The sequence below is a fragment of the Sciurus carolinensis genome, chromosome 7, assembly GCF_902686445.1.
Source record: "Sciurus carolinensis chromosome 7, mSciCar1.2, whole genome shotgun sequence".
Lineage (NCBI taxonomy): Eukaryota > Metazoa > Chordata > Mammalia > Rodentia > Sciuridae > Sciurus > Sciurus carolinensis.
Genome location: NC_062219.1, coordinates 26574517 through 26597338, shown reverse-complemented (window position 1 = coordinate 26597338; position 22822 = coordinate 26574517). Strand labels below are relative to the sequence as shown.

At 42.6% G+C, this 22822-nt stretch overlaps 1 protein-coding gene across 2 annotated transcripts in view; it reads right to left on the bottom strand.

Annotated features, from left to right (window-relative positions):
- Nhsl1 (NHS like 1) overlaps nucleotides 1–20993 on the bottom strand; it is a 234890-nt gene extending 213897 nt beyond the window's left edge. Inside the window, exon 1 of one of the 2 annotated variants that reach the window (XM_047557101.1) lies at nucleotides 20128–20993. In XM_047557101.1, the coding sequence (XP_047413057.1) occupies nucleotides 20128–20416 (289 nt within the window). In that variant the 5' untranslated portion in view covers nucleotides 20417–20993. The remainder of the gene's footprint in view (nucleotides 1–20127) is intronic. The other variant, XM_047557103.1, reaches the window with a different exon arrangement.
- Nucleotides 20994–22822: the final 1829 nt, after the last annotated feature.

The window sequence follows — 22822 nt, the reverse complement described above, 5'->3', positions numbered from 1 at the left end:
ATATTTAACTAGGAAAAAAAAAAACTTATTTAGTCCTACCCCATTAACATAAACAGACATTTATACAGCTTAGATTTAAGTGAACAGAACAGTTTCACAGACTCAGCATTTTTTTACCTCTTCTTTCCTTTCTCTCTCCATATTTATAGCTACAAAACAAAAAAAATTTTTTGAACTGTCAAGTATCATTTCTGACTGTAGAGATGGGGAAACCCAGTTCCATACAACAAAATCATTGCCTAGTTCTCAAAGTTTTTCATTGATTTTTTTTTTTCAAGTTCAAGTTAAAAAACAGAAGTTCATTTTCACTTTGGAAATCAAACTTGAAAGAAAAAATGTGACCTCCCAGAATTTAATTACTTCCAAGGAACTCCTTAAAGAACATAAATTGTTAAGACATGGTCACTTGGGGAAAACATTTTCAAGTTATGGTTGACATGTGAAGCTACATGGGACTTGACAGGAATATTTTTTAACAAGTTCAACATGATTTTTAAAACATGAACTTTACCAAAAGCTTGTTGGATTCTATAAACAGTTCAGATCCTTTTACAAAGAATTCACAGTGGAAGTGGAAAAGATCTCTAATGCTTTGCATATTGCTTGTTAAAACACACACACACACACACACACACACACACACACACACACATGCACACACACACTAATCTTTGAACGAATCAAATGTAAATACATGCCCACATAAAACTGAATGAGTGTTTTATCAGTGGATAAAAGGGACTTACAGATATTAAGCTACAGACTATAAGGTATGGTTTTCAAGATAAGGATAAAACTATACACACATGAAAATAACCATTTCCAGCAACAGAGATAAGTAAAACAAAGAAATAAAATTTAAGTGGACTTTTAAAGGTGATAAAACTCATCTAGTCCCCTAGGAAAAAAATTAAGAGGCACTTTAAGCAGCCTCCTGCTTATAAGCATCCAGATATAAATGTTCTGCAGAGAGCTGCCAACTGTCCCATAACAAGCCTCCAAAGCTGCTGGTGGCTCACCTTCCCTCACCTGACCTGGAGCCCTCACTTGTGATGAATGCTCACAGCCAAGATTCAGCTAAGCACAGGCCTACAGTCCTCAGTCCCATGTACCCAACCCATCCCACCTGGCTTCCAAAGCTTCGTACCCACGCCTCTTGCTATCTTGTTATGACAAAGCTTTTCCTTTTACATACCCACTTCCCAAAAAAGGCTTCTGGAGGTTGGATCTAAATCATGCATGTTATAGATGAGACCCAGGTCACTCAGCTTAGGAAAAGGGTTGGGAGGAGCAGAAAAATGTCATCCTTTTATTCTGATTATCAATTATAATCCATTTTCCACAGAAAATTATTTTTTCTTAATAAGGACAATTAATTGGCCATTTATTATTTTATTTACATTTATGTGGTGCTGAGGATCTAACCCAGTGCCTCACATATGCTAGGCAATGCTCTACCACTGAGCCAACCCCAGCCCCACAGAAAATTCTTACATGATGATTTGGTTTTATTTCAGGTTGAAAGGTTTTTTAGGGGCTACCCTGTACTTGATTATGTTTTGGAAACATGGTTTATAAGAAAAAATGTATTATAAACCCAGAACAACTTACAAATTAACTTTTGTAATTTGACAGGCTTCTGAATTAGAATACCTGAATGCAATAAAACCAGCTTGTTGGAACTCAACAAACCAAAACTCCTAAAATTTAATTTTACCTGATCTTTTTCTGAAAAAAGGAAAATCACATCAAAAAAATTATCCAAAATGTAATCAAAACACAATTTTTAAAGAACATGCTAAGGAATTTTAATCCAATATGCTATAACTTCAGATATGAATCACATTATCCAAAACAACGATCCAAAAGTTCAGAAATAGCCAATTACAAACCTAACCATCAGTTCTCTAGAAAATTCAACCAGAACATAAACATACTCATTAGAAAACTTGATGCTATTAAAGTCCCCCAAAATAATTAAGGCCAATCCTTTATTCTAACACTTTATTTATATTTAGAATTTAAAGTACATTCAGAAAAAGTAAAAATAATCTAATATATAGTAATATCTAGTTCGAAGTCTGGCGTAGTATTTATTGTTTGTTATTTTATCCACACAACAACTATTTGGAATATTTGTGCAATGCTCATTTTGTAGAGGAGAAAGCTTAAGCGCAGAGAGGCTGAGCAGCTTATTTAGGTCACCAGCAAGTAAATGCTATTTCTTTCCTTCTTTTCTTTTCTTTTCTTTTTTTTTTCCCCTATACCGGGGATTGAACTCAGGGGCACTTGACCATTGAGTCACACCCCTAACCCTAGTTTGTATTTTATTTAGAGACAGGGTCTCACTGAGTTGCTTAGGGCCTCACTTTTGCTGAAGCTGGCTTTGAACTCGTGATCCTCCTGCCTCAGCCTCCTGTGCTGCTGGGAGGCGTGCACCACCACACCCGGTATAAATGCTATTTCTTAACCACTATTTCTTAAGGCTATGCTGCCTTTTATCAAACTGTTTCAGTTATCTTTGACCTCTCAAAATTGCAGTGGATTTTACCAAACTAACAGCTAACTTATGGCTGGATTACACGAATAAGAATAAATCGAAAAGTTGAATTCTACTGGGCTAAAGTAAAACAGGATTCTACTCTAAATAAGAAAGCACCCAGCTACTCAGTAAAATCATGCTCATGAATTTTCTCATGTTTATTCAAATATCTGTCTCAAGCACACGCAAAATTTCCCATGTCTGCATCAAGTTTTCTACTTACATTTTTTAGAATGCACTTTAAGTATCAAAACAGGGGCTTTATGTAATCAGTATTTGGAAAGAATAATGCTCTCTCCTCGGACTTTGTTTAGAAGTATGTCCCTATCCTGTGATTGTGTTGAGTCACCTCTCACTCTCTGGATGCTGCTTGAAGTTCCTGGGGAGAAGGAGAATAGAGAAGCTGCCCTGAGCCCCTGGGATGAGGAACAACCCTGGGGCCAGGATCCTAATCTCCAAACAGTGACGGCCCAGCTACCAAGTGTGCTTCTGAAGGATAAACTGGCTCTTAAATCAAGACTCTCATTGTTGTAGGATAATGAAGAATTCCTTCCTAAGCCCTTACTGTCCTGACCAGAGGCAGAACCTCTTTAAAGATCCCGCTGGGAATTTAGTTTTGGCAGCTAAAACTGAGCGGGGCACAGGTGCTAAGGTCTCTAAACAGACCACTCCTCTGGCCAGGCATCCTGGCCTGCAGACAGTGGTTCTCAAATTCCAGTGTGCACTAGCCTGTAGAGCCCCCCCTGGGGATTCAGATTTAGTAGGTCTGTGATGAAGCCAAAATTTTGCATTTCTAGTAAGTTCTCAGCAGATGCTGCTGATGCTGGTTCCAGAGCCAATCTTTGTGAACCAATGATTTAAGGTAATGGTTATGGGTCACAGTTCTCTTGATTGACTGGTGCCACCACAAAGCACCATACACTTAGTAAGGGATTATCCGCCAGTAAGAGAGAGCAGGTAACCACTTGCTAGTCTTACTATGCTCCACTCACTAACAAGTAAAACTAAGTAATTTCCTTGAGGTTTGGGCTTGAGATAGCCTTCTGCAGTATCATAGTATTTGAAATAGCAAGTCTGGGGCTGGGAATGTAGCTTAGTGGTAGAGTCCTGGCCTCACAGGCACAAGGCCCTGGGATGGATCCCCACCATGGAGGGAAGGCGGGGAGGGGGTCCGGAGAGAAGGGGAAAGGGAAGAGAATTTTTTACCCCTAACATTGCACTAAATGAAAATAAGCCAGAAATCCAATTTGTTCCTGTAGCACCTGTCTTCTGACACTGATCATGAATGTCTGGCAAAGGAAAAAAGACCAGAAGGATGAGAAACACTAACAAAAAGACTTTGTATTTAGAGATGAGAGTATCTTTCATCAGTGCAGCTCAAAGAACCATATTTTATTAATTCTCTACAGATTCACAACTGCATTGTCACATGAGCCATTAATTTGCTTCCATGGGTCATATGCCATTGAGTCAGTGGCATAACAATCTTACTTCATTTTTGCAGTACTAAGGATTGAACCCAGAGCCTCACACACACACAAGGAATGTGCTCTACCGCTAAGCTACATCCCCAATTCTTTTTTTATTTTGAGACATGATTTTACTAAATTGCCAAGGCTGGCCATGGGCTTGTGATCCTCCTGCCTTGGCTTCCTGAGTAGCTGGGATTACAGACGTGTGTCACTGTGCTCAGCAACACAATTCTAATTAACCAGAATAAAATAGAAAAACTACCTACTAAACCCTAGTCAAACTCACAAATTCAGAAAAAAGCCAGGCAAGGTGGCACACACCATAATCTCAGCCATACAGAGGGCTGACACAGGAGTATTGCAAGTTCAAGGCCAGTCTCAGCAAATTATCAAGATCCTGTCTCAAAATAAAAACAACCGGAGATGTAGCACAATGGTAAAATGCCCTGGGTTTAATCCCCAGTACCAAAAAAAATGATAATAAAGTTCTAAAACACACTAATCACACGGTCAGATCCTCTGAATCTATGAGTTCCACATCTATGGATGCAACCAATCACATAGAAAAATAATTGGGGGAGGAGGGAGAATGTGCCATTTTATACACTTAAGTATCTATAAATTTTGGTATCCACCAAGATCCCAGAACCAGTCTCCCACAAGCAACTCTATCCTTATAAAGTATTTAAACACAATACAGAGATTGTAAGAACCCAAATATGCCATAATTGGCTCAATCACTTACCAGTGATATGACCCTGGACAATTATGTTACCTCTCTGAGCCACAGTTTCCTCATCAGTAAAATGCAGCAGGGTGGGTAATATGCCTGATACAATTTTTACTAGGATTAAATGAAATGCACATAGTAAGTATCCCATGTTATCCAATAAATGTTAATTATTAATAATATTATTCATCAGGCCTTTCAATTTGCAAACAACAAGTTTAGATTACGAAAAACATACTAAAGGCACTCAAAGATATCTCTCCCACCCCATGACATACCTCTATCCCCTGCCACCTTTGTCATGGGTTAATCAGCCAAAAGGACACCTACTCTTCATAGCCTGTGTATTTTTCAATTCAGCTATCCAATATTTAAAATAAGAGATCTAGGCTTAATATTCATCTTTACTCACATTGCCACAAAACAAGAAACAAAGTTGCAGAAAGAGATAATTGACAGTCCTTTGTTTAAAAGTGCTGAACTATACCTAAAAAAATCCTATCTGTTGTCAAAGCAGGCACCTACCAAGGTGACAAAATTAGAGACAGATGTCTCATTGCCATTTGGTGAAGAGGGAGGGGAAAATTTGGTTTTTTATTGTTGCTGTTTTGCTGTGCTAGGGATTGAAGCCAGGGCTTCACACATGGTAGACAAGCACTCGACCACTGAGCTACCGCCCCAGTCCGGTTTATTTGCTTTGGAAGGGAAAAAGGAAACATAACTTTAATGAAAAAGTATCATTAAAACTTATTAGTACAATAGGTATAGTGCTCAAGTAAAAAACCAATAATGAAGTTGGGAACAGTGATGCACAACTGTAATCCCAGCTACTGGCAGAGTTGAATCAGGAGGATCACAAGTTCAAGGCCAGCCTGGGCAACGACACAAAACTCTGCCTCAAAATAAAAATTGAAAAGCACTGGGAGAGTGAAAATAAATGGTTCAATCATTAGAACTGTCAAGAGAGAGAGAGAGAGAGAGAAAGAGAGAACCATCTTGACTCAATGATCTATTAGCTATAAAAACACTAAGCTGTGTTGGGGGATAAATGATCTTCAACATGAAATCTGATTAATTTTTCCAGAAGATGGTGGGTTACTTGCAAGACTTAACAATATAACTCACTCACTGATAGAACTCCAAAACACCTATTCTGGGCTCTACTCATGATTGCAACTTAAAGGTTCACAAAGAACTAAACACTTAAAGAAGAAACCCAAGGAAATGTCATAAGAATAACAAACTTCTGCCCACTTGATAACTTCTATGTGAACACATGGGCCCCTGAGAACATCAAAAGGCCAAAGCAAGATAAAGAGAGTATCAGACAGATGCACCGTAGTGACTCTCCTATTTCAGTCTCTGGCTTTTTCTGATTTGTGGGATACTGTCACAATTTAAGCTTAAAAATCAGAATACAAAACTATATGGAGAGAATGGTACCCCCAGTTGGTTAAAAATGCTATCAACCGGGCTCAGCAGTAGAGCACTTGCCTAACAATCTTGAGATCCTAGGTTCAATCCTCAGCACAGGAAGAAGAAGAAAAAAGCCTTTCCTAAATGTAGACAGATCCAAACATGTAGATACATTAGCAAAAGGAAGAAATGTACTGATATGCTCTATGTTGTGATTTTTTTCTTCTTTATATTTTCTGTACTGTATATACATGTTTAGAACTTAGGATGAATATATCTTAATTTTAGAATCAGAAGTATTTTATATCACACTTTGTAAGACTGAAAATTTTTAATTTACTTTTTATCTACACAAAAATTGACATGGTAGGCTATGTAATTCAGTGATTATATTTCTGAGTCTACACTGAGATAAAGCTTTAATCAGTCACTTCTGCACTAATTCAGCACAAATCTTTGATCTTGGGTTTCGCTCGGGGATAACAACTAGGGAAAAATAATTTCAATAACCACAGTTGCTTCATTCAAATGGCTACCTTTCTTTAGTCAGGAAGTTACAACCAACCCAGGAAAATTAAATTGACTGAATAGACATCATGATCAAACTCTATTTCATCATCTAGGAGTAAAACATTTCAAACCAAAATTAAACAAAGTCCTAAATCATGAATACCCTCTCCCAGATCAGGAAGTAATTCATATTCAGCATTTCTGATATCCAGGAAAAAAGACAGAAACTGACTCTTTTTAAATAAACTCAATTTGCTGTGTTATTACAGACATTCAACACAGGTCCCTCCTCCCTTTTCCTTTCTCAATACAGGAAAAGCTTAATCATCTCTTGGGAAGTTCATATTTAAAATGTACCTAAAATTCAAAGCATTTGCAATAAAAAAAAATTTTAATAAAGAGTTTAACAGTGGCACACGCCTGTAATCCCAGCAACTCGGGAGGCTGAAGCAGGAGGATCATGAGATCAAAGCCAGCCTCAGCAACTTAGTGACGCCCTGTCTCAAAATTTAAAATTTAATAAAAGAGCTGGGCATGTGACTCAGTGGTGAAGTGCCCCTGGGTTCAATCCCTGGCACCAATAAAAAAAAAAAAAAAAAAGAAAGAAAGAAAGAAAGAAAGAAAGAAAGAAAGAAAGAAAGAGAGTTTAACAGGAGCTGGAGGGTAGACCTCAGTAGTAAGAGTGCTTGCCTAGCATGCGTGAGACCCTGGGTTCAGTCCCCAGTACCATTAAAAATCAGAGAGAGAGAAAGAGAGAGTTTAACAGTAACCTCAGTGATATAAACCTTATTTTTCTCAAGTCAGTTACTTTCTGAAGCAATAGCAAATGTAACTGGGATTTCACAAATACAAAGAAATCAGCTAAAAAACAATAATAAAAATAGGGCTAGGGTTGTGGCTCAGTGGTAGAGTCCTCATCTAGCACATGAGGGGTACTGGGGTCTATCCTCAGGACCACATAAAAAAATTAGAAAATAAAATACAGTCAAAAAAAAATTTTAAATAATAATAGGGCTGGGGATATAGCTCAGTTGGTAGAGTGCTTGCCTTGCAAGCACAAGGCCCTGGGTTCAATCCCCAGCACCACAAAAAGAATAATAATAATAATAATAATAATAATAATAATAATAATGATAATTTGGATTGTACTTGAATGAGAAGAGCAACAGAACAATCCAGAAGTTATGTGCATGCAAAAAGGGAGGGAATATAAAACCAAATATTTTATGTTCGTATAAAGAAACCTTGAAAGACTTCAGACAAACTAATGAAAGTGGTCATCTGGTAGGGGAGGGAAAGGCAAGGCAGAAGGTGACAAAAGCAGGAGTGGTTCTTTTCATGGCGTGGCCTCTGCTATAACTATTTTTGAACGATATAAATGTGTTGCCTATTCAATAAAATAGATGAAAACTTACATTAATATTATTCGAGCTGCATCATGATTTTTCCACCAGCCTCAGCCCTCACGCAGAGGTAAAGCACATAAGCTGCCTGGAGCTGAGAGTCCGCCAGCTAGTTAATTAGTACAACTGGGATATTCTGAAAAATGTATGCTGGCCTCCTTGTCTAGACGTGTTCCCTGTGGCCAGCCCCTCAGCTGGGAAACAACAGAGCACTCAGCACCTCAACAGCGGTTCCAGAGGCCAACATAAATCAGACCCAATCTGATTAGGCACAGCAAAGCCCCGCTTAATTCAATTGCCTTTGGTACACATTGTAGCCTCAGCCCTCAGAACATTGTATCTGATATGTCAGAAGGCCCTTACATTCTACTGTGTGTGTTTTTGCAACTTAAAATCTATTAGTTACTACACAATCCTCTGCATATTACTGATAATGACTTGACTGATTTTTAATCAGGAGGGGGCAAAAGGTGAGGAAAGTATAGTAAAGGATGTCCTTGCATCCTTTACTATACAGGCATAATCTGCAACAGTTGTCTGTCCCTTCAAAGTGAAATATTGCTTTTCTACATGGGTAGAAAATTATTATGAAAGAAATTGGAAGAGTAAGTGAAAATAAAAGGGTCCTAACAGAAGAAAATTGCCACCATTTCACAGGGAGGAAGAAATCTTATCCCAGAGGGGTTTCTACTTGTTTTTTAGAATTTTTTTTTAGAACGAAATATGCTACAAACAGTAAAATCATTATTTTATATATGGGAGCGCTACCATTCCACTTACAGGTAAGCCTTTTAAGTTAGGTATCATCTAAAGTGGAATTTGGAATTAAGACTTTTCTTCTAGAAAAGTTATAAAGAATGGCTCATTCTGGTCCTTTATTATTTAATTATATATATATAATTATTCACAGAAATGTGCCACATACCTGAAGGAAGGGCACTTCACTAAGTTGTGATCCTCAACAACTTAGTACTGGAGGAATAACCCAAAATGTGCATCATGATTGGACGAATGTCCGGCATGTCAATGGACAAGATTCGAAACAGAACAACAGAGACCAGTGTTTCCACAGCTCAGTTTATCAGAATCACCTGGGGGCACGTGTTGGCTAGGCCAAGACAGGCCTCCACCCCAGCCATGCTGATTCAGAATCTCCAGGGGCGGATCTGGGAATCTGTTTTTAGCCAAGCCCCTGCTGAATGTGATGACTCAGAATGTGTGGGAAACAGGGAGATGAATGAATGGCGCTAACAGTCGCCTGCATTCCAACAGGAGCAAGGAAAGCGGAGGTCTGAGTCGGCAGACCTGCTCAGTGCTGAGAAACTGGGTTTGGGTGGAGGCTGTAGTACCTCCTCCCCTGCCAGGCAAGGGAGGAAGAAGGGACAGCTCTTCCAGAGTTAGGAAGCTAAGCGGGATCTGAGCCTGCTCCCCGGTTCCCACAATAGGAGGAAATGGAGGTGAAAGGGCACTAGGAAAGAAAGAGGACATCCACAGGAGGCCTGGGAGAAGGGCAGGCTCTCCAGCCCCCAAGCTGAGTCCCTGCGAGGCAGAGAGAAAGCCCTTCACACGTTCTTGTCGGGAACTACTGACACTTTTAGGTCCCTGTGCAGAACACTGGAGCTTTCCAATCAGAAATGTTTTCATGTTCATCTCTAACACCAGTTCTCCTCTGGACTTGGTCAGCTTTCATCTCCCAGGCTTCAGTGACCCAGCATCCTTGCGGGGGCACCCATGGCAACACAGGGCCAGGTGAATGCGGGACTACCTCAGCCTTTGCTGTCATTGAGACAAAAGCAGCAAATGCTAAATAAATGGTAGCTGTGTGCCGGGCCCTGTGCTCACCAAGTCCTGCCGAGGCATGGCCCCCATTTCCTGGCCATCTGCTAGAAGTCTGAGAGGTTTCAAAACAGAGAAGGAAAAGGGAAAAGCCCAAAAGACTTCATGAGCTTTGATGTCAGATATTTGACAGGCTTTTGCCATATTTCTTGACATTAGTTTCCCTCATCTGAGTCTCTAGTGTCATGATTTGAAGGTGGTTCAGGTAGTCCAGAGGCAGCAGCACACAATGCCAGAGCAGGCAACCTACAGGCAGCCCTGCCTGCGTTCAGAGCTCAGCTCCATTGCTCAGAGCTGTGGACGTGGGCAAACCGACTACTCGGCATAGTGCTATCAGCTGTCACGCTGAAATAATAGAGCACTATCCACCTCAGAGAGCTGCTGCACACTTTTTCTCACGTATGGCGAACGTGCCAATGTCTGCCATCAGCATCAGAAGACAATACAAAGTCATGGAAAAGACAGTTCCCCGTGGGTGTCAGAATTGTGGTGCCACCTAGATCCTAATACCAATAACCACATTTTTTTGAGTCTGACACAAAGGCTTTCACAGATGTGTTGTTTATTCACAAAAAAAAGAGACTGATGGTTAGGACTTCCATTTCCTCAGAGTTCCCCAAAGACAAGAACCAGGTCTTCTACTGCGTTTCTCTGAAGTACTGCTGAAGTGCACACTTTGAGAAAGGCAGACCATTATGCAACCAATGTGCAAAAGCAACACAGCCAACAGCACCGTACTGTTGATTCTGATCTTCAATTTCTGCAGAATTCATTCATCCTAGGATATAAACCAATATGAGGAGAAATTGAATTTAATAATCAAATAAGTTACTGGGTACCTAGTTGGGAATCAAGTCATTTCATTGTATTCTTAAAACTTCATTTTTACTGAGCATGGTGGCACACACCTGTGAGCCCAACAACTTGAGAGGCTTAGACAAGAGAATTGCAAATTCAAAGTCAGTCTCAGCAACTAAGCAAGACCCTAAGCAACTTAGTAAGACCCTGTCTCAAAATTTAAAGAAATAAAAAGGCTGGGGATGTGGCTTGGTGGTGAAGTGCCCCTGGGCTCAATTTCTGGTACCAAAAGGAAAAAAAAAAAAAAAAAAACTGGATTTTTTAAAGACATTAAATTGACAGCCAGAGGAAAACAAAACTCTGCATTATTATTCTGCTTCCAAATTTTCTTCCTGAATATTAACAAACTAAATATTTAAAATTTTTTAATTTGTTAGTCCCAACCCTAAAATAATACAGTTGAACACGAGGTTTTCCTCTAACATAAGAAAACTAGACTTGTTAAAGAAAGAATTTCAACCTAAATGTAGGTAGTGTTTTATGCCAGGTAATTATATTCCCAAGAGTCAACTAGTAGACTGATGTTTGGACCTAAAGGACACACTCTCATAATTCAAAAACCAACGCTTTTTTTTTAGAAATCTGAACATATGGTAAATGCATTTAAATGCAATTCTCTTTCCCTAATGACATTAGCATTTTTAAAGATGAGGAGGAATCTAGTGTACTGTAGGCAGGATATACACAAATTTGAACAAATACCTCATTGATCTATTAGGAAGATATGACCAACCCCCAAAATGTGAAGATCCAATGATCTCCGTGTGTAAAATATTACTTCAGGGTGCAGTTCAATGGTCAAGCACTTGCCTAACACACACAAGTCCTGGGTTCAATCCTTAGCACTGCAACCCCATAAATAAATGTGTTATTACTTGGTAGAGTCCTTCTAGTCATAGTATATTTCAGACACTAAGATTTTATTTAAATGCCCCATCTAAGAATCAGAGAGAGATTATTTATCAAAGTTGTATGCACGAGTTCACCTTTTCAAATAGTAAAACGTCTAATTCTCAAAAAGTGTTAAGTCTAACTCATAGAAGCAGAGAGAATGCTGGTTACCAGAAGCTGGAAGAAGTGGGTAGAATAAGATATTGGTCTAAAGGATATAAAATTTGTGTTAGGAGGAATAAACCCAGGTGTAGTGATGCACACCCGTAATCCTATCAGCTCAGGAGGCTGAGGCAGGAGGATTGAAAGTTCAAGGCTGACCTCAGCAACTTAGCAAAGGCCCTAAGTAACTTAGGGAGACAGTGTCTCAAAATAAAAATAAATAAACACAAAGGACTGGAGATGTGACTCAGTGTTTAAGTGGTTCTGGGTTCAATCCCTGGTACCAAAAAAAAAAAAAAAAGAGAGAGGAATACGTTCAGAAGACTTACTGTATAGAATGTTGACTGTAGTTACTAACAATGTATTATATACTTGAAAATTGCTTCAAAGAGCAAGTTTTAGGTTTTCTCACCACAAAAAAATGTACAGTAGTGCATTTTAATTAGCTGTATTTAGCCATTCCACAATATACACATATATCAAAACATGTGGTATATTATAAATATATTCAACTTTTATCAATTTTTTAAAACAGTGAATGCATTTTTAATTTCTTAATAGAATCACAAAATGCCCCAAATTGGAAAAGCCTGCAGTAATTATTTAAGTCAAAATGTCTATTTTACAGATAAAGAAATCAAGGGCTAGAAGCATTGAATAAATTGGCCAAAATCTGCATACTAGCAGAAGCTGGACACAGTAATGCACACCTATAATCCCAGGTATTTGGGAGGCTAAGGCAGAACAATCACAAGTTTGAGGTTACCAGGCTGAGACCTTGTTTCAAAATAAAACTTGAAAAAAGGACTAGGAATGTAGCTCAGTGGTAGAGTGCCACTGTGTTCAATCACCAGTACGGAAGAAAGAAGAAAAAGAACAGGACATGGCAGAGGCCAAACCCAGACTCAAGTCTCTCAATTCCCAATGCAAGAGGCTCTCCTGTCCATCTGTCCGTCACAGTGTTCCTCAACTTGCCTGCTCGGTGGCATTTGTTAAACAGGCTGGAGACTGGCTCTACAGGGCTTTGAAAGGGTCTGGGAGCTTTGTTTTGTTTACAGTGATAGGGATGAAACCCAGGGCCTTGTACTACTAGGCAAGTGCTCTACCACTGAGCTACATCTCCACACCTTTTTAAATTTTATTTTGAGGCAGGGTCTCAAAGAACTGCCCAGGATAGTCTCAAGTGCGATTCTGTCTCAGCCTGGGATTACAAATGTGCACAACCATGCCCGGCTAGGGAATCGCTATTTTAAACAAAAGTTCCAGGCAAGTAGGAAACACTGCTTGATCTCACACAGCCTCTTGAACCAACGGGTACAATCTGATCACTCAGCTACTATCAGTTTTTGTTAATAAATTTAAGGACTATTCAGAGATTAGAGATGGGTAGAAGCCACATCCCCACCAACATTCTCTCTAGTATGTGGCTTTTCCTTTTTTTTTTTTTTCCTTTGGTACTGAGGATTGAACCCAGAGGCACGCTTAACCACTAAGTCACAACCTCAGTTCTTTTTAGTTTTTATTGAGCCAGGGTCTCACTAGAGTCCTCAGGACCTCACTAAATTACTGAGGCTGACTTTGAACTTGCAATCCTTTTGCCTCACCCTTGACCCCTGACCCAGAGCGGCTGGAATTACAGGCATGCTCCTAGATGCAATGTTTCAATGAGATCAAGTCTTATGCCAATTTCACCAGAGACAGAAACATTCATGAGCAGGCACAAACTCAGCCACATGATCTGTTCTTAGAAGTGCAGGGAAGTGCCAGTCCTGCTGATGCATGCCTATAAACCCAGTGACTAGGGAGGCTGAGGCAGGAGAATCGTACATTTAAAGGCAGCCTCAGCAACTTAGTGAGGCTGTAAGCAACTTAGTGAAGATCCTACATATATTTACAAAAAAAAAAAGATAAAAAGGGATGGGGATATGGCTTGGTAGTTAAGCACCCTTGGGTTCAAGGAGGAAGAAGAGGAAGAAGAGGAGGAGGAAGTAGTAGTAGTAGTAGTAATAGTAGTAGCAGTAGTAGTAGTAGTAGTAGTAGAAGTAGTTGTCATGTCCTCTACCCTGTCTTTAGAACCCTAACAAGTATTTTGCAGAAAAGGTTTGGTCTGAGGAAGCAAAGACATTCTAACATCAGGACCAGCCAATCTTCTAGTTAGGTCAGAGGACAGTCTGTTGTGACTTGGGACAGTGTATCTCAATACCTAGAACAGTACTCAGAAGTATGAGCCTACTCTGCCTGCCAAATTCTCAAACCTGTCTATGCAAAGACAGGGCCTATAGAATCTTTCTGCCAACCAGTTATCTTTGCTTGATGGGGTGGGTTCTGGGTATTGAACCCAGAACCTCACATGTACTAAATACATGTCTGCCACTGAGCTACACCCCAGCTAACCAGTTATCTTGAACACCATTTACCTTACCTCCAAAAATTATGTAGTGTTCCAAGGCCACCATGCACATGCACAGGGCTGAACACACACTATGACGTGAGGAGGTCACCCAGTTGTATAATACAGCAGACCTGTCTCAACCTGGAACATTTCTGGAATCCGTAGTTTTTGTTTGTTTGTTTGTTTGTTTGATGGGGGGGCACTAAACTCAGGGGCACTCTACCATTGAGCTACATCCCTTTTTATTTTTTTATTTTGGGACAGGGTTTCTTTAAGTTGTTGAGACTGGTCTCTAACTTGCTATTCTCCTGCCTCAACCTCCCAAGTCACTGGGATTACAGGCATGAGCCACCATTTTTGGCTCACTAATAGAATCTAATGGAAAACAAAACAAAACGAAAAACAAAAAATATATATATATATATGGTTTTCTAAAATTTTTATTTTTAAGGCTAACAAACCACCTTTTCCTAATCTTTTAAGACAAGTACTTTTCATTCATACAGGGAAGCATTTCAAAGTCTTACAAGGGCTACACACAAGCTCTACCACTGAGCTAACCACCCCCTCCCGCCCAGTCTCAGATAGTACTTTCAAGGTAAAAAGAGTTTTAGATTCAAAATCAGAAGACTCAGTCTGTCTTGCATATACCTCTTACAAGTTCCAGAACTTCATTTCTTCATCTGTAAAATGAGTAAAATAATACAGCCTTACCTTTTTTGTTTGTTCGTTTGTTTGTTTGTGTTTCCCCTCTATCATTGAACCCAGGGACGCTACACAACTGAACCCAGCCATTTTAATTTTCTATTTCGAAACAGGGTCTTGCTAAATAGCTGAGACTGTCCTCAAACTCGCATTCCTCCTGCCTCAGCTTCCAGAGTGGCTGGGATGACAAGGGTGTGCCACCGTGCTTTTTTAATCATGAAAGAACTGCATGAGAAGTGTTAGAATTAATCAGAAAAAGAAATAAATCACGGGACTGGGAATGTGGTGCAGTGGTAAAGCACTCGTTCATTAGCATGCACGAAGTCCTGGGTTCAATTCCCAGCACCACAGGAAGGAAGGCAGGAAGAAAGGCAGGAAGGAAGGAGAGAGGGAAGGAAGGAAGGAAGATCATAAACTGGAGAACACTGTACTAAGTAAAGGAAGCCAGTACAAAGACCACATATTGTATGATTCCACTTGTATGGAATATCCAGAATAGTCAAATCTACAGAAGCAGAAAGTAGAGTCAGGTTGTCTAGGGGCGGGAGGGTTACAAGGAAATGGAGAATAACTGCTAATGAATATGAGGATTTCTTCTGGAATGATGGAAATGTTCTAAAGTTGACTATGGGGATGTGGCACGACTCTGCGTATACTAAAACCACCAAACTGTACACTCTGAATGGATGAATCATATAGTGTAAGAGTTGTATCTCAGTAAAGCTGTTTATCTCACACACACACAAACACAGCTTAAAAATAAAACAGGAACCAGGTGTGGTGACACACGCATGTAATCCTAGCAGCTCTGGAGGCTGAGGCAGGAGGATTTTAAGTTCAAAGCCAGCCTCAGCAACTTAGCAAGGTCCTGTCTCAAAATAAAACAAATTTTTAAAAAGGGCCGGGGATGTGGCTCAGTGGTTCAATACCCCTGGCTTCAATCCCTGGTACCAAAATATAAATAAATAAATAAAACAAGACTCAAAGGTTCAGTGCCCTTGATTTCTGTATAGCAAATCTCTTTTGATTGTTTACAGAGTCACATTTCTAGCTATTGTCACTACTGTTTTATTTATTTTATTTATTTACTTATTTTTTGGAGGGAGTACCAGGGATTGAACCCAGGGGCGCTTAACTACTGAGCCACATCCCCAACCCTCTGTTATATTTTATTTAGAGACAAGGTCTTGCTGAATTTCTTAGGGTCTTGATAAATTGCTGAGGCAGGAGGATTCTAAGTTCAAAGCCAGCCTCAGCAACTTAGCAAGGCCCTGTTTCAAAATAAAACAAATTTTTAAAAAGGGCTGGGGATGTGGCTCAGTGATTAAATACCCCTGGCTTCAATCCCTGGTACCAAAATATAAATAAATAAATAAAACAAGCTTTGAACTCGCCATCCTCCTGCCTCAGCCTCCCAAGCCACGGGGATTACAGGTGTGTGCCCACACTCGGCTTTTTTGTCACTATTTTCAATGAAATCTTATTTTGTCAGCAAAATTAATGAAGTCTGACTTTCACAGAAAGGATATTTTGGCAACTGAGCTCAACACTTTAAAAAGGTAGAAAATTTAATTTTTTTAAAATAATTGTCTTGCTCACTTAGATTTGTAACAAAAATAATAGTACTTCTTCCCCAAGGCTTTTGTACTTATTCTTCCTGACGAAAAGCACTAAGAAACATTTGTATTAGTTCAGCTCAAACACCTACTGAGGTATTATATTCCAGGCACCATTCTATGCTCTAGAAAAACAAAGCTGTGAGCATCCTTAACTTCAAGGAGCTGGCTATCTGGCAGATGTGGACATACCATTTGCATGCCCCTGGTAAATGGGGTGATGAAGCTACATACTGACACCCATCCTGGGATGTGGGTGGAGGGTAGTGCCATAGGAACATTTTCCCAACCTTAAAATGTCAAAAAAAACATGAGGGAGTCTTCGATGACTAGAAGAAGAGTAATGGGGGTCTTAGCCAACTTGTAACAACAACGAAAATCTATTTTGGATGACTTTTTAGCCATGACATTTGAAAAATAACAAGCTTGATGAAATATTCCTAATAATCATTGAGGCCAGCAGGACTGACCCAAAGGTCTAAAATGTTGTTGTATATTGCAAAAGTAGTCTCTACATTTAAAAATCACTTCAATGACATCTTCTATTACAAAAGAGTCCCATCAACCAATGATTGTACTGTCCTGTCCCCTGGCTTTTGGGAAGCTGCTGGAGTGTTGCTTGCTCCTAGGGAGATCTTTAAGATGGCTTATGTAAAATATCTACACTTTGTTGCCTCTTTGGACATACTTATGGGGAGCTATATAAGCAGTGGGACAGCACGCAGGTCAATCTGAAGGTTGGGGTCCTGGAGGGATATACTACTCATCACCTCCTAACCCAGAGTGAAACTCTTCTGGCCTGGATTTCCTCTCTGGTTAAGTATTTGTGAAATAAATGAATGGCCTTCACAGTCAATTTCCAAGTCTAATAGTCCAAGTGTCCATACACACTAATGGAGGGTATTATTCTGAAGACCTGCCTAAAACAGGACCAAAATAACTTCAAATTGTAGCCTTTTACACAGGAACAGGTTTGAGGCCTTTTTAAAAAAAAAAAATCCTAACATATGCTGAATAGAAAGAATGCATAGGCAGTTCTTTGCTTGCTGGTATATAAAAAAGTTAAGCATGCAAAGGTAGGGACAAAACCACAAAAACTAATAATGTCTTTATAGTTCGGCTTTCTTCTGTATATGCACTTAAACTCTCAGGCATAATTACATTCAATAAAAGCCTTCTTTCATGATTGTAAAAAAAAAAAAAAAAAAAAAAATGATTAGCCAGGATTTCTGGTATAAAAATCAAAGCCATTTAAGATTCAAACCTGTTAAAAGTTTTGAAAAGAATTATTTCAGTCATCATAATAAGAATAACCTTAGTTAACTTAGAGAATTTAGGGAACTATGGACAGTGTAACCCACTGGGACATATGCACATAAAGGAGAGAAAAGTCATATATTTAATGGCAAAACAAAAATAACAAAGCAGTTCTTGACCTTCAAGAATTTTTCTTGGTTCTGCTTTCCCTCCCCACCTAGGCCCACCCACCCCACCCTTTTCCTGAAGACACTGGGGATTGAACCCAGGGTCTTACTTTACATGCTAGTCAAGCACTCTACCACTGAGTTAGACGCCCAGCCCATTTGTTTTTCTGTTTGTTTTTATTTTTATTTAAAGATATCAACTAGCAGAGCACAGTGGTATAGGCCTGTAATCCCTGCTACCACCATGACTGAGGCAGGAGGATCTCAAGTTCCAGGCCAGGCTCAGCACACTGGAGGCCAGACTAGGCAACAAAACGAGACTCTGTCTCAAAGTACAAAACTAAAAATTTTAAAAAAGGACTAGGGATTTAGCTCTGTGGTAAAGTTCCCCTGGGTTCAATCCTCAGTACCAAACACAAAAACAAAAACTGGGCTGGGGAGCTGGATGAAGGGGTGCCCACCTTAGGAGGCAGAGGCAGGAGTACCGCAAATTCAAGGCCAGCATGGGCAATTGAGCAAGACCCTGACTCCAACTTTAAAACATGGGCAAAGGAGTGAGGGGAAGTAGCTCAGTGGTAAAGTACCTCTGGGTTCAATTCTTAGGAATGCCAAAAATAAAAATAAAAAATAAAGATCTTAATTGGCTTTCTTTTCTGATTCTAGAATGAGGCAACACTTCATTCCATTAAATAGAATGTGCTTCCTCTTGTTTTTAATTCCCACAACAGATGGGTTCATCTAGCAGTCAGATTTGCTTCATCACATTGTTGGTCAAGGGTGAAATTCTCATTCACCCATGTACACACATCCTACAGAAAAGACATAGAAACAACTATGATCACCATGTTGACTGTGACATTCCCCTAGGACAATACATCCTTAAGCACAGGTCATTATTCACATAAAATAGATATATTCTGATTGCATCTCTACTTCATGAGATCACTAATCCCATCCTCATCCCCTCCCACTCACCTAGGTTAGGAGCTGTCCACAATTTATAAGACTGTGTCGACAGCACAATCATAGAGGTGAACTATAAAATGTAAGACCATCACATAACTGCACAACCTGGAGAAAGATGTATTACAGCAAGCAGTCTCACTGGAATTAACTTATTGACAGTTTGAACTCTTAGTCTGTAAAGTAGTTAAAATATACCTAAGTTTTCTAGCAAGCTGGAAAACAAGCTATTCAAGATTGCATATGAAGCGATTCTAAGTGAGGCAATATTTTATCCAGAGCTGCTGAAATCTAGGCGTTACACCAATATCTCCCCTCCCACCCTGCAATCCATCAACCATCTCCACTTTACACTCTGGGTTATGACCAAGTCCACGTACTTAAAAGGGAGAAACCACGTAGACATCACACAAAGTTTCTCTTCTTTGAGACAGCAGGAAATTCCAGTTGCTTCATTCACCAGAGCCAGTTAAACTGCTAAGATGAAATGGGTGTTTAGGGAGATCACTGTGTCAGGACATAGACTTGATTTTCAGGGTTGAAGGAGGCCAGACAAAGATGAATGGATACAGAGTCTCAGCTCAAGGTCAAGGTCCTCTGAATCACAAAGAGCTGATGGGTCAGTCTGGGAGAGGAAACAATATTCAGGGCCAAAAGGAAAAAAACCCTGAACTAAAAATCTACAGTTTCGTTTGTAGGTATGAACACGGGTACAATACATGGCTGGCAGAGGTAAGAAGCAGACTCAGTGCTTGCTGAGATCCCCAGACTTTTACAAGAGGATGCTCCGGAAGTCTAAAGAATCTATATCCACGTCTGTGTCCTACCCTTGATTCTCAAACAGGCTACCTTCCCCTGACACTTTTCCCAAGGCTGCTCTGTCTACAGCACCCGCGGCTCTTCTCTCAAGTCTCCCACGCTAATGAGCGAAGAGTGGGGACGCGGCCAGCCCGACTGCCACACTCCGCGCCCATTCCACCAAGGTAGCCAAGAAACATCCGGAAGCCGAGAATCGTAGGGCGCCACCCGCGCCTGCCACCTGCGCTGCCTCCCTCTCGGGTCAGGCACCCCCACCCGAGAACCCGACACTCGCGGGGTTCCCGGCTCACAGCGGCCCGAGAGCCCAACCCGCGCCGCCAGGGGGCGGCAGGGAGCATCTGGCCGCGCCTCCCGCCCGTTCCCCTCCCCCGACCCGCCGGCCACTCACGGATTTTCACTCGGCGGTGGTCCAGGCGCGCGGCGGCGGCGTGCAGGGCGTCGAGGCGGCGGTGCAGCTCAGCTGTGCGGTGGCCCAGCGCGGCCGCCTGGCCCTCGAGCTCACCGAAGATGTCCCCGGCGCAGCGCGACAGGTCGGCCAGCTGCGCCAGCAGGCAGACCAGGGCGTGCGAGCTGACCTGCTCCAGCGAGCGGAAGAGTGGCGCGCCCGCGGCCCCGGCCTCCACCGCCTCGGGCCGGCGCAACCGCGCGGGCTCCACGGTCCTCTGGTGGAAGGGCATGGCGCGGGGCGGGGGGCTGCTCCGGCCGGCGGCGCCGCGGGCCGCCCCGGGCGAGCGCAGCCCTTAATCCGCCCCCCGTCGGCGCGGGGCGCGAGTCTGCATGCAACACAAAGAAAGGTCCCCGGCAGCGGCGGGGCGCCGAGGGGAAGCACGGCGGCTCCTGCCGGCGGGGGAGAGGCCGGGCAGGAAGGGCGCACCGACAGACTAGCGGACTCGCGGGCGGGCAGTCGGGGAGCCGCGGGAAAGGGATCGGGGGTCCGAGCCGCCTGGCGCCCGGCGGCGTCCTCCCACCAGCCGGGAATGCCCTGCCGCGCGGCCAGAAGTTCCAGGAGCAGCTCCCGGGCGGGCGGCAGCCGCAGCGGCCGCGGCGGCGAGCGGAGCCGCAAGTCCCGCTGAAGTTTGCAGGCAGGCAGGAAAGAGCCGGTGGCTCCTTCCCTCCCTCCCGATTGGAGAGGGAGGAGGAAGCGGGGGAAGTGCCGCCGACACCGGGCGAGAGGGAGGGGAGGCGAAAGAAAGGAAAGGGGGAGGAGAAAAGGGCCGGCCCGGGGAACCACCTGCGGCTCCCGCGGCCGCCGCGCCCAGCGCCCTGCGCCCGCGGGCGGCGGCAGCCCCGGCGCCTCAGCGCACCCTGCCGGGGCCCGCACGGCCGCACAGTCCCGGGGCTCCCACGTCGCCGCCCACTCCTCTTCGAAGCCCAAGGGCGGTGGGCCAGAGCCTCCGCCCGTCCCCCAGGCCGGGGTGGAGCGCAGCGCGGGCGCCGCAGAGGCGGAGGCGTCGGGACAGCCTCGGCGAGCCCCGCGCCGGCTGCTCACCTGCGCTCCTGCCAGCGGTGGCCGTGAGTCAGGCGCGCCCCGCCCCACGGGGAACGCCCCGGGCCCCGTCTGGGTCCCCCTGGTCTCTCCCCTGGAAAGCGACTGAGGTTTCTGGGCCACTTCGGTGGACCTGAGAGACGTCGTCATTAAATCATCCAGCCAACCAGGAGTCCGAGTCCCAACTGGAAAAAGCATCGAAGTCCTCTTCAGAGAGCTTTGAAGGGTTTTCTTAGCGAGGGGATGCCCGGTGGCTTCCTGCCCCTCCGACTGGAGAGGTCCTGGCTGCCGTGTGCCCCATCTATTTCTTTACCTAAGCTTGAGAGTTGGGCGGCGGGTCACTAAAACCTAGATCACTGCACGCAGGGCCTGGAAGACGGTTAAACTAAACGCTGTTGAGAACGTGGTCATGGGACCCGGCTAACTCAAACCTTCTGGTAAGAAGTATTTGAGGAGACTGAGTCCAATATCCCGAAGCGAAAATCCCACTGGCCTCATCGCTATGTTTGCTCAGAAAAGGAATCTCAGTTCTTTGGTTTCTTGCCCCCCAACTGACCCTCACTGCTGTACTGTTACATGGCCCTTTGGGAATCAGTCTCCCAGAGTGGTGCTGATTGTAAAATATGTAAGTGTATTCCTTCTCTCCCGGGCAGGAGCCATGCAAGGCAGATGCACTTGAGGAGAGCTCTTCTGGATAAAATTTAGCAATTTATCTATTTATTTACTTATTTATTTTTGCACTTTCCACTCTTGTACAGTGATTTTTACAATATGCACCTGTACTAATCTCTTACCACCTACTGGAATCATCTTCGGGCTTGTTAATGAAGCACAAAGGAACTGCTGCAGTGGACGAAAAAAATGCTTTGAAATTTGCATAGTGCTTTGAAACACTGTGTGAACATGAGCAAAAGTTCGAAAGTGTGCTGATTCCTCAAGAAGAACGTGTTGAGTGTCTCTGTGTTAGTAACTGCCCAAAGAAAAGGAGGTCCTGGTGGTGCAGCTGGTCATGGTGGCCTATGCAGGTAATTCCAGTGACTCAGAAGGCTGAGGCAGGAGGATCCCAAGTTCTGCAAGTTCTCCTAGGCAACTGAGGGACACCCTGTATCAAAAATTAAAAAGAGAAACGGTTAGGGATGTGGCTCAATGGTAAACAGCCCCTGGCTTCCATCCCCACTACCAAAGAATCATCCCTGCTATCATGTCAATCGCAGTCTAGTAGCAGACCTGCATAATTTTTTGGTGGGGGTAATAGGGATTGAACTCAGGGACACTCAACCACTGAGCCAACCCTATTTTCTATTTTATGCAGAGGCAGGATCTCACTGAGTTGCTTAACACCTTCTTTCGCTGAGGCTGGCTTTGAACTCACAGTCCTCCTGCCTCAGCCTCCCAAGCCACTGGCATTACAGGTGCGCTGCCACCACATCTGGCCTGCATAATATTTTAAAGTTATACACAATACAACTTTCAGATTTAAAATGTGCAATTCAGTGTTTTTAGTATATTCACATTTAATGCAAACATCATCACAATCTATTTTGGAACATTTCACACCCCCGCTCCAAAAAAAATTAATACTCCCCTCACACTCTCT